The sequence below is a fragment of the Heloderma suspectum genome, chromosome 1 (genome assembly GCF_057233095.1).
Source record: "Heloderma suspectum isolate Gila_16-S chromosome 1, 16-S_ref, whole genome shotgun sequence".
Classification (NCBI taxonomy): Eukaryota; Metazoa; Chordata; class Lepidosauria; order Squamata; family Helodermatidae; genus Heloderma; species Heloderma suspectum.
Window position 1 is genome coordinate 330,379,903 of NC_139458.1, and position 16,382 is coordinate 330,396,284.

At 44.1% G+C, this 16,382-nt stretch overlaps 1 protein-coding gene across 1 annotated transcript in view; it reads left to right on the top strand.

The window, feature by feature from the left end:
- Positions 1-16,382, top strand: part of CLVS2 (clavesin 2) — a 73,645-nt gene that overhangs the window by 12,312 nt on the left and 44,951 nt on the right. The window contains exon 3 of the mRNA XM_084831605.1: positions 8,433-8,607. Coding sequence (XP_084687731.1) covers positions 8,433-8,607 — 175 coding nt within the window. The remainder of the gene's footprint in view (positions 1-8,432; positions 8,608-16,382) is intronic.

Consider the following 16,382-nt stretch of genomic DNA (forward strand, 5'->3'; position numbering starts at 1 on the left):
GCACTCCCACAGGCTACCAAACCAAAGGCCTAACAAGCAGGGCAAGCCAGAAAGCCAGCCTCACTGCCCCTTCCAGGTCCACATTCTTCCATTTGGATTACAGCCACTCTCAACTGAGCTCGATGGAATCCCCACCTCCCAAGTTTAATTTACTGACCTCCCCTGGCTGGGCCTCATCCACCCGTCTTGTGGGAATCTGGAGAATACAGATAGCCCATGGGGTAGGCATGCCCAGCACAAGCTGCTGTTGCTACTCTCAGAACGGAGCTACTTTGGTGTGGAGGAACCTGGTCATCTGCTGCCTGCTACTATCGCTTTGCCTTACCTGGTTAAACTGCAGGGCATCCCCCAGTCCTGTGTTTAATTTACTGACCTCCTGTCCTGAGACTTGCCCATGTGGCTGAAAACTGAAAGTAAAGATAGATGGGGCAGGAGCAGCATAAGTTGCCGTTCTCAGAATGATGCCATGACTGGTATCGGGGGGGGGGGTACATCCCCTTGCCCCTATAAGTGGGTATCCAAGCCTGTGGGCATCATCCGGCCTCCCCCCTACCATGTGTTGAGTATATGTGTAGAGAGGGAATGAGTGAACAGGGCTAGTGTAAGGCAGCTTCATATGTTCATACGTAAGAAGCTGTGATAAATAGCCACCAAGCAGAAACAGAAGGATGCACTAATTCTCTTCGCAAGATGCTGTTGAATTACTTCATATTTGGGAAAGAAGAGGAACCATGCTAGCCCATGGCAACAAGAACAGAAGACAATTGTTGTGGCCTGGGTTTTTATTGACAACACAGCCGAATTAATCATGTGCATGAAGTGAACTGAGGAGGAAGGAGGGAGGTTGAAGTATAGTAGAGAGTGAATTGCTTTAAGTTGATTCTCAAGTTTTAAATTTTCATTCAAGGCCTTCCATGCTTCAAACGAATCCATGCAATATAGACTACAGTATGTTACATCCAGTGTGAACAGTATCTTGTCAAAATGCCTATAGAACATGCAGCTCCAGATGATATAAGAAAGGCACATTTGCTTATATAGGGAAAAGGCATGCATCAAACTATTCCAAGTAGGTGGACAGCTCTACCACCAGCACCACAACACCATATGGGGCAGGAAGTAGATTTTTTAACGTTTTAATATGAGATGCTCAGGATGCTGGACTCTGTGCCTAAAACCAGTTAAGTACCTTTCCCCTGTAGTTTCACAGAGCTGTGAAATATGCACAACCCTGGTTATACCCTGAAGGTGAAGCAAAACCCATCTGTTAAGGAAAGGGTGGAGAACCTATGGCCCTCCACATGTTGTTGGACCCTAACTCCTATCAACCCCAGCCAGCATGGCCAATGGTCAAAGATCATGGGACTTCTAGTCCAACAGCATCTGGAGGACCACACCCCTGTATTAAGTCTACCCCAAAGGAAATTCTACACATGCAGAAGTTTGTCACCTGCATTGGTATAGCCCCACGCTACATCAGTGTAAGAAACCCCTAGCAAAATCCTCTACATGCTTGCTCTGAAGTAAGTAAGTCCCACTACGTTCAATGGGACTTACTCCCAGGTAAGTGTGCATACGATTGCAGCCTCAGTGCATGAATTTTCCTTTAAATCTGCTTTGTGACTTGGAACCAAGATGGGTAAATTTTGCTTATTGTGTGCATGCACTATAACTATTCTTCAGTTGGGTAATTGTATCTGTTTTTTTAAGGCATAAAACATTTTAGAAATGGGATAAACAGAGTTTTTCTAACAGCATGCATAAATAGGGGGCATTAAGAACAGTTAATCATGAACCCTAGTTTATCTTTAGAAATTAGTTATACACCATTGGGTACATAAATGGAATACTGCATGAAAACTAAGTTTCACCGAGATCAGATAGATACAAAATGAGACTTTAATTTTCTGCCTTATTTGTTACATTTATATCCCGCCTTTTCTCCAAGGAACCCAAGGCAGCACTCTTCAATTTATCCTCACAACAATCCTGTGAGGTAGGTTAGGCTGACTATCAATGACGGGCCCAAAGTCACCCAGTGAGCTTCATGGCTGAGTGGGAACTAGAACCTGGGTCTCCTGAGTCCCAGTCCAAGACTCTTAACTACTATAACACACTGGCTGTCCAGTGTATTAATGCAACCACTAAGGCAGTGGTTCCCAATTTACATTTTCAGCCCTAGATATCCTTTGCCATTTTTCTGAGAAAAACATGAGGGTGGTGAAAGGAACTGATACCCTTATCTAAACCATGAGAGTGATTTTAGTCTTATAGACACCCCACAGTAGTTACTGTGGATCTCACACAGTGAGGACTACTTTGGTAAACCACACATAACATCAGATGAGGCAGGAGTACATACTGCTTACTTTGAACCACTTGAAAAGTCATTGAGAAATGTCAGAGGAAAGCACCCAGTACCTAAAGAAAAGAATATCCAAAGCCTCCCACTGCTCAAATGGCATCTATGAGGGTGTAAGCATGACTAGCCTTCCAGTACCATCCTTGTTAATGTATCTCTTTCTCTAATTTGTTAGGTAGAGAGTGTGATATGATTACAAATGGTTAGGCTTGTCAACAAAGAATGGTCAGTAGTTATTAAGAGCAGTCATAGTTAAAGGAACTGGCTAGATGGAAGCAACCAAGTTGTCAGATGTTCATAACAATATTGCATTGGGGAAAGGTGGGAGAAAAGAGCCTGAAGGTGAAAATGGGGCAGATTTCATCAGATTTTACAAATGTATTAGAAAAAATGTATAATTTGGGAAGTAGACAGGATGAATATTTTAGGGGTATTCCCAAAACAGACACAGATAGAAGAATACACTTTAAGCTTTTTCTGACTCCCATTTGCATACAAAAAAGTGAGCACATCTTTCCCCAAATCCCCCCTCCCAATAGTCCCCCTCATGGATGCTGTTTGGGGTGTGTGTGTGTGTGTGTGTGTGTGTAGAAGCACTGCATTTGATATATTGATAATAAACATTTCCTTTGAAGAAAATAATAGGCTTTTAGATTTAAGTGTCCCTCGGAACCAAACACTGAAAACAAAAGAAGATAATTTTTCATTTCCCCCCCAAATGTTGGCAAATTTCAAATACATGCACAACTTCACTTCATCTCTACTTCAGGCATATGTCCCAAGTCCTTAAGTTCTACTTTATAATGGGACTTGTGTTATGGCTCATCACTCACTAGAATAAGTTAATGAAGTCTGTCAGAAACCTGTGAAGGAACTTCAAGTTTACATTTGTCCCCCTACTGTGCTGCCAACATAAATAACACTAAGGAAGAATGCTCCCACCTATCCAGTTCAATAAATGTCAGATGGTTCAAGTCTAGAGTGAATCTGAGATTAGCTTTTATGCAAATAGTTCCTTTTATGCAAATAATTCCTTGCTGGGTGAAGACTTTAATGCAGATTCTTTCATCGTAATTCATTTGAGGCTGCCATTTCGCAAACAAAAGCTTGCAATTTGTGATACCTACAATTTCAACCCTCGCATGGGGCTAAAGTTCCAAAACTTTAACACTAAACTAAAAAAATAAATGAATTAATTAAAATGCTGCTTTCAATGTGGCCTATAGTGCATTTTGTTTTTTTGTGGTGTTGCAAAATGAAGCTTGCTGATCTAATGTTACATAATCCGGAAAGAAGGCCATTTAAGAAAATTCAGGTGCCCCATAGAGATTGCATATTGACTTCTATTTTTAAATACTTTTAATAGGCCTTTCTGGATGAACAAATTCTAATCATCTTGTTCTTTTGAGGGATAATGATTGCAATCCTGAAAACAGGCTGCTGAAATCTCATTGACTTCCATGAGCTTTGAGCAGCTTAAAAATGAGCAGATTGCAGCCAGTGTCGCAACTCTCTCTTGATAGCTAGCTAATGAAAACAATTTCATGGTAGCTGAATCATGGAGGTGTGCAGAAGAACAGGGCTGGTTTGCATGTAACACTAAGCCATCCTGGAGGATAAGCCACTGTGGGTTGGTTGTTCGCTCGCCTAATTAGTGAAGGTGTGCAAATTTCCCCTGCATTTACTTCCCAGCCTTTAAATTTGCGCAAACATTCCCAACTGTTAAAACACACACACAACAACCACCTGTAGAGAGTGTCTGAATGGGATGGAGCAAATGGGGTGCACCAGCAGTCCTTACACCCCCACCCCCTCCATAGGGCTCCATTCACTCTGTCCCATGCAGCACTTAAAAGTGAGAGGATTACATTGCCAAGGGGGAGATACTGTTCGTCCCTTTTAGTGCACTTCCTCTGTTTTCCTCCCCCGCCCCATTTTTGGTGCTTCTGTATTGTGCTACTGGGTTCCTCCCTTGTCGTACTGTTATTTCTCCCATGGTTCTTCACAACTGTGTGCAAACTAGCCTATATTCAACCATGTCTTGTCAATTTCATTGTGCAGTATCTACTCCACTTTGTCTCTTCCTTTGACAGCTGAAACATACAAGGAAATTGACCAGGCAAGGCTACACACATCAGACAGCCACATCTGTGCTCTTGTGCACTTGCAAAAGATCGACAAATAATAATAATGATGATAACAAAATTACAACCCCATCTGTGCAATTTTGAGGTGCCAATTTTTATTTTTTTTTAAGGTGGCGAACAAGTGACGGTCCTTCCAAAGTGCCGTTTCAGCATCAGTGGAGGGGCAGCCACTAGCGAGTAGGCTGCACTGGTGAGCTGCAAAGAGTGGCATGGGTTGTTTTGCTTGGCACAAGCTACAGTGTCAAGTTTGGACATCCTGACAAGCCACTCTGAGAATACGCTATCCTCAACAACTCTATTACAAGCCATGGGTTCTCAGGGTGACTTGTTGGGGAAAAGTCCGCTGGATCACCCACACCGGGTCTGAATGTCATGGTAAGCCATGTTGATTCTACTGTGGCTCATAAACCACTGTGGCTTATTGTGATGTGCAAACCCAGTCACTGCGCAAGTTTGCATGATCACAGAGGGAGAATAAGCCATGGTGGCTTATTTTCCCTCCCTGCATGTGCCAGTTGCAAGCTGCCTAATTAGCATAATTACCCTCGCTGGGCACAGGTTGTCGTGATGTCTGAACCTGGCTGGGAGGGGGTGGGGTTTACAAATCACCCAGCAACCCTAGAACAAGCCATAGGTTTCAGGGTGATTTGTAAAACATTCCAGCCACCCACCTTTGCTGGGTTCGGACATTATGACAACCCATACCTGGCAAGAGTAATTATTCTAACACACAGGGAGGGAAATATGCCACCATGGCTTATTTTCCCTCTGTGGTCATGCAAACCTTGTCACTGAAGCACCATAGGTGTAGGAACTCAGTTTGACAAGGGAAAAATTGTACCAGAAGTGTTTCTCACTCAGAAATGATAGCTGATTAACATACCCCAAATCTGCCAAAAATTGAAGCATGAGAACACCCTCAAATGTTCATTTCAAAATGGTGTCCATGTACTAATCTGCAGGTAAGTATACTTTCTCCTTAAACTTTTATTGTTCAATTTTGGAATGTTCCAGTGACTAGTTATTAATTGTGAAGGTTTCAGAAAACACTTTCAAATGTTTCTTTCCCCATATTTTTCCTAGACTATATAGCTCAGTGGTAGAATGCACATGCTTTGCATACAAGAATGCCCAGGTTCAATTCCTGGCATTTCCAGGTAGGGCTAGGAAAATTCCATTTGAAACCTTGGATAGCAACTGCCAGTCAGTAGACCAGGAGTGTACAATCCATACGCTGTATGCACTCCCCAAAGTCTTAATTGCATCCCCTTAACCCTCCTCCCTGCTGTCACCCTCACCAAATCTCTGTGTCCCCCCACCCCATATACATTCCTCATTTCCTCACTGGTAGAGCAATCTATATGAGGATCTCTGGGGAAGGAAGTCAAGAGAAGGTTCTCCACTCCCTGGGATGTGTGCACGTGCGTGCATAGGTGTCTTTGTTTGCAAGTGCCTGTGTGTGTGTCTTTATGTCTATGTGCATTCATGCACATGTATGTGCTTGTGTGCTCATCCCCTGACCCACCAAGCCAGCATCACATATAGCCCTTTGAGCCAAAACAGTTGTGCACCCCTGGTGTAGACAGGACTGAGCTAGATGGACCAATGGCCAGACTCGGAATAAGGCAGGTTCTTCTGTAATAGGCCTTTTTCAATGCTGAGAGAAATTCTGGCCATTTTTCAAACATTTTAAAAGTATGATAATGGCTCAGATTTAGAAATTCTTATTCACGTTGAGTAGCGTAATAAAGGCTGATTCATACAACCACTGAAAGTGGAGCCTGTCACTACACAACATTCGGCTCACTTTTGGGAAGTTTGTATGTGAACTGCCCAGAGAGCTTTGGCTATTGGGCAGTATAGAAATGAAATGAATGGATAAATAAATAAATTGTAGTAGCATTCAGTTGTAATGAAGGCCAAAGGCCTCATAGAGCCGGGGGGTGAGGTGGGGATGAAAGCGCCATGTGCTCAATAGTCATGTGCATTAGCCTGAAGTTTTATCAGTTTCCATCCTGTTGAATATACAGTGCAATTATTTTCTGCTTGATACAATCATTCTTCAGCATATTATAGTTTTTGCTGGATATCAGCTTCCTTGGTGGAGTAATCCTGTACACATCTACTCTGAATTAAACCCCACTGAGTTCAATAGGGTTTACTTCCTGGTAAGTGTAAATATAGGATTTTTGCCTCAGTATATTAAGATGGACTGTAAACGTGCTAGCCTGAATCCTTTAAAAAAAAAGCCCTCTGTGGTACTGTCTGACCCTAATTTTTTGTGACTATTCTGGATTAATATAGACAACTGTTTACTGAACAGCAATTTGCCATAGTCTGAAGGAACAGGATGCACTTGAACTGTTGAAGCTAAGTAGGTCTGGCCCGCTGGGAATGATATGTAAGCTGCTTTTATCTCTCTGGAGGAAAAGTGGAGTATTAGTGTGTTGAATAAATCAAATGAATGCACCCACTTATTAATCCATTATTTGTATCCTTCTGCTAAATGGTGAGGAGAATTGTATCACTCCTCTGCTTCTCCAGGTCTGGTAAAACTCACCACTTCCAGAATAAGGGAACAACCAGCTGAGCTAATGGCTACATACACAAATGTGTATTCATTCATAGATATCATTGTATCAGAACTACAGTCTGCCATCCGACCCATTATGTGAGTTAGGGCACAACCTTATCCATGTTTAGACAGAAAAAAAACCCTCCTATGACTCCCAGCATCCCTCGAGCCATCAATGCCGGTTGAGGCATGCTGGGAGTTGTAGGCATTTTTTTTTTTTCTGTCTAAACATGCATAGGATTATACCCTTAGTGGCTGATCTCTGTCTAGTACAACTGTGCTCTCATGGCCTAAACAGGGGAGAGCTCTTCTGTTGTTCCACAGCATTGCTATCCATTTCGGAATTGCCCAGTATGGTAACGAGGCATTATTAATTCTTGCCTTAATAGCTGATTTCCACTATTGGAGATGAAGGGTGAAAATATGATTTGCTATCCTGTTATAAGTGCTGTTATCTCTTTGTTTTGTATCTCCTGTGCAGGTAAGTTGATTAAAAGCATGAAAATTTTCTATAAAGAAATTAAATAATACATGACAGGACCGGAAACCATTTGATCAGTATTTCCAAATGCATCACTTTTTGACTAAAAATGAAACAGAAGTATGCAACTTGGGGAACTGATAGAATTTGAAAAAGGACAAGTGGCAACAAGTGATGATATGTGGCATCACGTCATGTCATAAGAGATGCAGCCAGTTTCACACACTGAGTTTATGAAGTTATACCTGCTATTACCAGTGCTTGAGTAATGTAATATATGAATGATCCACAGTCTGTCTATATCTCTCAGTATTATCTTTCCAGTGGTAGACACTATGCTGTAATTAAACAGGTGTCTATATACTCACAGCTGACCATATATACAGGCTTTATCACAGGGGTGTAGCACCTCAGGCCAGGGGGTCAGATCTGCCCCTCAAGGGCTCTTAATCCAGCCTCCCAGGTTGCCCCAGAAGGCCCTATCCCCTATCCCTGGCTCCACCCCCTTTCCCCCAACCACCAATCATGTGGTGGTTTCCCAACTTTTGTGCCATTTTTTCCCCATTCTAAAAGATTGAAAGGCCTCTCCTAAAGCTTAGTTGCTGGCAATGAGAGCTTTAAGCTAAACTATGCTGGCATTTTTTGCCCCACCCCTTTTGCCTGTGGTCTTGCCCACCACTGGCATACAGGCCCTGAGAGCTTCTCTGAAATGGGATTTGACCCTTGGGCTGAAAGAGGTTCCGCACCCCTGCTTTATCAGCTACACATTTGATACTTCAACAGCTACCAGCAAAACAATACCTTTCCTTCCAGCATTTGAACATTGTTGGCTAGCTTAACCCAGTCTTTTCTCTTGTACATTGACAGGTACACACTGGTGGATATTTTGCGTGCCATACTTCTTTCCTTAGAAGCCATGATTGAGGATCCAGAACTTCAAGTAAATGGATTTGTTTTGATTATAGACTGGAGCAACTTCACCTTCAAACAGGCTTCTAAACTGACACCAAGTATGCTTCGATTAGCCATAGAAGGCCTTCAGGTAAAATCCTCTTGATGAATTGTAGCTCAGCTGTTTTTCATTGTCATCTGTCTCTGACATTCCTTTGTTCAAGAATGGCCACCAGAGATTTTAGATGCATATGCCTTTCCCACAATTTGTGACTGAAGAAGAATCCATTCTAGTGGCTGTTTGTCTTATAGTTATGAAGGGTTTGAAGCATGTGCTTTGTGGTTCCCTCAGATCTGTGAGCTCTAAAGTGTTATTGAAGGCTGGAGGCTAACAAAGGCTGTCAGAACCTCTTTCAGCATGAGGAAGTAGATGACCATACTGTGTTTACTACTGTAGGTTTCAGGTGTGGTGAGGTGCAGTGCAGTGTGTGAGAGAGACAGAGAGAACCTGTAACTGCATGTCTGTGCTTGTGTGAATTGTGACAAAATTAATTTTAAAATAACCACCCCTTAGGCCACCTCAGAACCATGTCCTGAGGACATGGAGATATATGTGAGACAATCTAGATCAGCCTTCCCCAACCTGGTGCCATGCTGGCTGGGAACACTGGGAATTGTAGTCCAACACGCCTGGGGGACACCAGGTTGGGGAATGCTGATCTAGATGCTAGTTTTGCAATGGGAGATATCATCCTTGTGTAAGCTTACATAGTGTTTAAGCCCAGCCTACGTATTGTGAAGCATCACTTGAGTTGGGATATCACCCAGAGAGTTCCCTTGACATTGCCAGCCACCACCATTGTCTTGAATAATGCATGGTGGGCCTTGTTTCATGTGTTGAGTTCTGCTTCACACTATTGATTGGAAATTCTGAGGTAGGGCAACGTGCTACACGGATGTGGAAACTATGGCAAAAGTAATGTCTAGACCAGCTAAAATGTCTGAAGAACATAGTCCTGAGGTAGCCTAAGTGGTGTGCTAGCCACATGGAGAGCTTCAGGCTATACAGGAAGATGAACATTACCATACTTGCCCAGTCCCCTGGATTTCAACCTCCAGGAGTATAGTAATACTTGGTCACAGGCTAAAAATTACCAGAGCTATGACAGGATAAGATGTTAAGAAGGCCCTGTGTGGTGAATGGCTGTGTGATTCCTCTCTGTATCTGGCTTTGAGAGAATGCTGATACCTTAATATTTAATGGTGGTTATGATGAGGTTTTTCTTAGCCATTAATTGCATGCTTGATTAAAGTTATCTATAGGCTAAAGTGCTTCTCTTTTATTGTTAAATCTTTGAATCAAGGTGTGTAACTGGTTTATATGTTCTTGAAAAGCTACATTAATTAAGGTCAATGTTTATCTACTTTTATATCCGGAATATTGACGTCTTTGTGTCACTCTTACCACAGTCTTTGCTGCTTTTACATGAGGAAATGCATTCGTTTCCTTACATTTTAAGGACTGGCATGCTTTTATGACTTCTGTAAAGCAAATGAACAACTATCTCTATGAGCTTTTATGCCTTCTGATACTGCAGTCAATTTTAGCAAGGTTTGCCAGAATTTTCATAGTACTTTTACAGAGTTCTGTTCTAAGGCCACTTTCTTTCGTGAATTCTCTGCCCAATACCCATTAAGTTGATTCAACCAATTCACACATCAATAGATTTTGACATGTGAACCCAGATAAAATCCAGCTAAGGTGAGGAAATACATATTCATTTTTGGGCTGAGGCTTAATTTCATGTTTCCTTCATGAGTGCTGAAAAACATTAACTGTTTCTTGGAATTTTAGACATGCGTTGCAAACATGTTTGTTCTTCTGGGCACCATTTAAATGTACTCTCATGGTTTCTTATCACTTAGTTAACCAACCAGCCAATGTAAATGTTATGCTGAACATGTAGGATATAAATTATGTAAATAAAGAAATAAATAACAGCGTAATCCAAAGTGGTGCTTTATACCAGCTACCACCAGTATGACAACCATCAGGGGAGGATTACTGCCCATTCCAATGCAGCAGAGAACTCCATCAAGGTGAAGCCTCCCTCCCGCCCCCCAGCAGTGCTTCTCTCCACTGGCAGAGGCACCAACACACCATCATAATCCCTTCCAGCCATCAACATCAGGGGATTGCAATTCTAAATACTTTTATTGTTGATGGCTGGGTTCAGACAACATGATAACCCACACTCAAAGGTTGAGTATGGGTTGAGTGTGGATTGTGCTTGAACCATGGGTTTTCGTGTTGCCTGAACCCAGCCACAATAACAAACCATGGCTTGTTGAGCACGAACAATCCACAGTTCACAGCCCAACAACAATCCATGGGTTCTCTTCATTACTGTAATAATAAATTTCCTTTTCAAAAACCAGGGAAATTCAATGCTCAAAAAAACCTGTTAGTTTAAGAGCAGAGTTAAGGCTATCTAATGTTGGTTCAGGCTCCACAAAGTCAGGAAACTGGAAGCTAAGACTGATGCCTTAGCTGATGTGCCCCATGATCACTGACAATATTGTGCAATGTCACAAATTGTGTTTGCTGACAACTTGCCCTGCATATACCTACACTTTTCTTTGGACCATGTTATTTTGGTCCTGTATTGCCTTATGACACATCTAGCCTTACTGTTAAAAGAGGGCTCCTTCTCACTGTTCAAGCCATCCTGCCACTACTGATGCAAGCAACACACTGGCATGGGTGAACACACAGAAGGATTTCTCTAGCAAAACAGTAAGGCTCACATGCTTCATAAGGCAATATAGGACGAGGACAATGAGCTAGTTTGCATGATCATTGTTGGCTAAGCAAGCCACCATAGCTTGTTTAAGCTGTGGTGCATGCCAGTGCGTGCCAGCTTGTCATATCATTTGGACCCAGGCAGCATGGCTTGTTTGAGAGGGAAATAACCCTCCAATAACCCAACAAAAGTCCATGGATGATTTGGGGTTTGTTTCCCCCACAAACAAGCCATGCTGCCCAGGTTCAGCTGACATGACAAGCTGCGCCTGGGTGGGTGATTATGCAAATTGTGGCTGGCACACACTGCAGCGTATACAAGCCACTGTGGCTTGTTTAGCCAACGGTGTGCGAAACAGGTCAATCTGGGCCACCTTTGCTGGTCCCAGGCACTCCATCCTTTCCATCTGGATTTGGACCTGAAAAACCAAGGAAAGATGTGGGTGCATGGAGGGTATGCTGGCATCGCTGGCTAAAGCATACTGGGAGTTGTAGGAATTTTCTGTCTAAAAATGCATAGGATTGCACCCTAAAACATCATTTAGCAGATCACCTGGGCCAAATAAAATGGGGCTGCCCTGAATATTCTCTAATTTCAGTATTTCAGAGAGACTGGGTGAGGGGATCAGGGCGGTGGTGAATGCCTCCCTTGAGGAGGGAGTGATGCCACCAGCCCTCAAGGAGGCAGTGATAAGACCGCTCTTAAAGAAGCCCTCCTTGGATCCTCAAGTTCTGAACAACTTTCGCCCAGTCTCAAATCTGCCATTTTTGGGCAAGGTGATTGAGCGGGTGGTGGCGGTGCAGTTGAAGGTACACTTGGAAGAAACTGATTATCTAGACCCATTTCAGTCGGGCTTCAGGCTTGGGCATGGGACAGAAACGGCCTTGGTCGCCTTGGTAGACGATATGAGGAGGGCTCTGGATAGGGGCGAATGCTCCTTCCTTGTTCTCCTCGACCTCTCAGCGGCTTTTGATACCATTGACCACGGTATCCTCCTGGACCGCCTGGAGGGGTTGGGCATTGGAGACACCGTATTGTGGTGGTTCCGGTCCTTCCTCTCCGGCAGGTACCAGAGGGTAGCACTGGGAGAGGAGGTTTCGGACCCGTGGCCACTTACTTGTGGGGTGCCACAGGGTTCCATCCTCTCCCCAATGCTATTTAACATCTATGTGAAGCCGCTGGGGGCTATCATCAGGAGGTTTGGGGAGCAGTGTCATCAATATGCGGATGACACGCAGCTCTACCTCTCATTCAAATCTTCACCAAGGTTGGCCGTAGAATCCCTGTCCAAATGTCTGGAGACGGTGAGTGGCTGGATGGGGAGGAATAAGCTGAAGCTCAACCCTGACAAGACCGAGGTACTTTTGGTGGGAGACAAGAGGAGGCTAGGGGATGTTGACCTGGTGTTGAATGGGGTACAGTTACCCTTGAAAGACCAGGTCCGCAGCCTGGGGGTCATTTTGGACTCCCAGCTGTCCATGGAGGCTCAGGTGTCAGCTGTGAGCCGGACAGCGCTGTATCAACTCCATCTGATACGGCAGCTGCGCCCCTTCCTTCCCGACCATCTGCTCCCATTGGTAGTGCATGCCCTGGTCTCCTCTCGTTTAGACTACTGTAATGCGCTCTACGTGGGGTTACCCTTGAAGACGGTTCGGAAACTGCAGCTGGTACAGAACGCGGCGGCTCGCCTGATTAAAGGCAGCCACCGGCGAGATCACATCACTCCAGTGCTGAAGGAGTTGCACTGGTTACCAGTTGTTTTCCGGGCCAAAACAAGAGGCAGAAAAAAAATGCCTCTTTCACAGGGAGACAAAATTTCCCCCCAAATAGGGGGCAGGATTCAGGACAGCACGTTTTTACAGTGCATAACCCCTTATTTTTTGAGGTGCAATGTATTTTTTCAGTAATTTGTTCTGCTGCATCAAATGTGGCAATATGTAAAAAAAAATTTTTTAAATTAAATTTATTAATCGCCCATCTGGCTGGTCACCCAGCCACTCTGGGCGATGTACAACATACAATAAAAACAGTTTAAAACAATAAAATTCTACAATAAAAACATTTTCTAAATACCCTAACCCACCCCAAATGCCTGCCTGAACAGCCACGTTTTTAATGCATGATGGAAGCTCATTAAAGAGGGGGCATGACGGAGTTCCCTAGGGAGGTAGTTCCACAGAGTGGGGGCCACCACAGAAAAGGCCCTCTCCCTGGTCCCCACCAGTCTAGCTGTCCTGGCTGATGGGACAGAGAGAAGGCCATCCGAGGCTGATCTTGTTAAGCGGCCTATCTGGTGCTGCTGGAGGCGCTCCTTAAGATAGGCTGGGCCGGAACCATATAGGGTTTTAAAGGTCAAAACCAACACCTTGAATTTGGCCCGGAAAACAACTGGTAACCAGTGCAACTCCTTCAGCACTGGAGTGATGTGATCTCGCCGGCGGCTGCCTTTAAACAGGCGAGCCGCCGCGTTCTGTACCAGCTGCAGTTTCCGAACCGTCTTCAAGGGTAACCCCACGTAGAGTGCATTACAGTAGTCTAAACGAGAGGAGACCAGGGCATGCACTACCGATGGGAGCAGATGGTCGGGAAGGAAGGGGTGCAGCCGCCATATCAGATGGAGTTGATACAGCGCTGTCCAGCTCACAGCTGACACCTGAGCCTCCATGGACAGCTGGGAGTCCAAAATGACCCCCAGGCTGCAGACCTGGTCTTTCAAGGGTAGCCGTACCCCATTCAACACCAGGTCAACATCCCCCAGCCTCCTCTTGTCTCCCACCAAAAGTACCTCGGTCTTGTCAGGATATACTATTTATTTGCTGTCTTCACAAACACTCAGTGAAATCAGTGAAATTGTATTTGTTTTTGGTTTAAAAGTCTTTGCAAATCTCAAAATGGCAGCTCACAAAAAGCTACTGCTCTGGGAAATTCATTGCTTTTATGGGAGAAGAAAAAAGGAGGCAGAATTGGTGGTTGCCTCAGGATTAGCAGAGAGAATAGTGCAGAGGCTGTAGGGCAGAATAGTACAGGCTGTTCAAGGTGTGTATGAGTCACCAGGGAGCACCAGAGAAAAGAATAGTAAAGTGGGCTGCTTCAGGTTCTGCAGTGACCATTTGGTTGGTGGGAGGAGAACAGGCTACTTTGGCTTCTTAGGAAACAGTTGGAACACACCCTGGATGGTTGTTAGGCAATCTTTCTTCCCCTCTTCTCCTTTCCAGAACTGAAAAAGAACATCTGACCCTATGAACCTTTGTTGTGTGTGAGAGATAAGGAATGAGTGTGTGGATGGAACTCCACCAGGGTGCCCTTTTGTCTTCGCTTTGGACCCTTTTGCTTTGTTTCCCTTTCTGTGTATCCTTTCCCTACGGATACCACTGATGCCAGTTAGGGTGCAATCCTATGCATGTTTACACAGAAAAAAGCCCTACAACTCCCAGCATTCCCTAACCAGCATGGGAGTTGTAGGGCTTTTTTTTTCTGTCTAAACATGCACAGAATGGTGCCTTAGGTCACTGCTACCTGCTATCACATTATATGGATGACATCTGAATTCCAAAAATATTTCAGGAATTTTAAAATCATTGCATACAGATGTGACTATAGAGTTGTCTTCTTTAAGCACAGCATCAGATGGAGATTCCTGTTCTCTGGCTCCTTATTCTCATTAGTAGTCCAGAAATATCTTGCTCTTGTGTAGAACTGAAAGCCATGAGTTGGATCCAGCCTCGTGAGAGAGGAGGTCCACTCACACAATGGGATTTCTGCTCACATAACAGGACTTGCCCATTTTTTCCTTCCCCCCACATGCTCCAAATCTGCTCCAGGGGGTGCCCCAATCCTCCAGAGCAGATTTGGGGGTGCTCAGGGGTCTCAGGGGGGGGGAAGGGGAGGAAATCTGTTCTGTCAGCATTTCCCTTCCACTGACAGAACACTATTGGATAGAACCCCGTGTCATTAAGTTGAGAGAGAGAGAGAGAGAGAACTAAGCAAAATGAGGAAACCTACTTGAGTATAATGACAAAGTAGTTGGAACTGCTTTATGGTATGGGGATGCTGTGAACACTTTAAGACAGCACGTATGTAGGTGACAGGTGTGAGTTACAAAGGCCTCTTCTGTTCTTTCATTTTGGAACATAAATGGAAGCTGCTTGTATTACAGTTTTGCTCTCCTTATTGTGCATGGAGGCTGTAGCGCAAAATGCTTTGTAGAGATAAACAGTTGTGTCAAAAGTCTCTTGCTGACACTGTATTACTAATTAAGATACTCTGGCATAAAGGGAAACACAGTCAAGAATAGCCAGATCTGAGAGACCAAGGAAGGGAAACACCTGGGGACCAACATCCTTGTTTTTCTCTTCAAGAAAAAGCAAGATACTGCTTGTGATGAAATGGGTGGTAGTGACCCTTTCCTTGCAATAATTAGTCCAAGACAAGGGCTGGAAGAGGGTTCTCCACACTTGCAGAAGGTGTCAGAGCTGGTGGCCGCTAAAGGGTGTCTGAGGCTTCTGTACATAGTGGATAATGTGTAACCTGAAGGCCATAGAAAAGAGAATTGCCAAGTGTTTGAAATATTCCTGGAGAAGAAGGGTGTCCTTTTTTTGGTAGAGAGTCCGAAGTGTGCTCCCTACCCTAGTCAAAATTTGCATCAGTCAACCACTTGTCCATTGATTGACCTAAGCCCTATGCATGTGTTTGCCTGCATATGCTTTGGGCTAAACTGGAGAGAAGGGCGTGCATATCAACCTGCTCCCCACCGCCATGTGTCTGGCAGCATTTTCTGATCATGAGAGCTCTGTAACTGTGTTCAGTCAAACATGGTTACCCAGCCTTATTCAGATCTTCATGCTGAATGCACAAAGATTTAAATGGCATTTGGTTGTGCGGGGATATTGCAGGGTGGGCCTTACATGCGCACCTACATCCTCCTCCCCACTTTAGTCCTATATGTGTGCAGGTGAATCTTTGCATAGGATTCTAGTGTTTTGTGCGGATAGAATTAATCTTTTTATGAAGTAGACTGACACTGAGCAAGGCAAAAAATCAATCATGTGAGCAAACTCAAAACCACAAGAATTCACCTGGCTGTATGGTTACTTTCACTCAACATGGAAAATGGAGCGCAAGT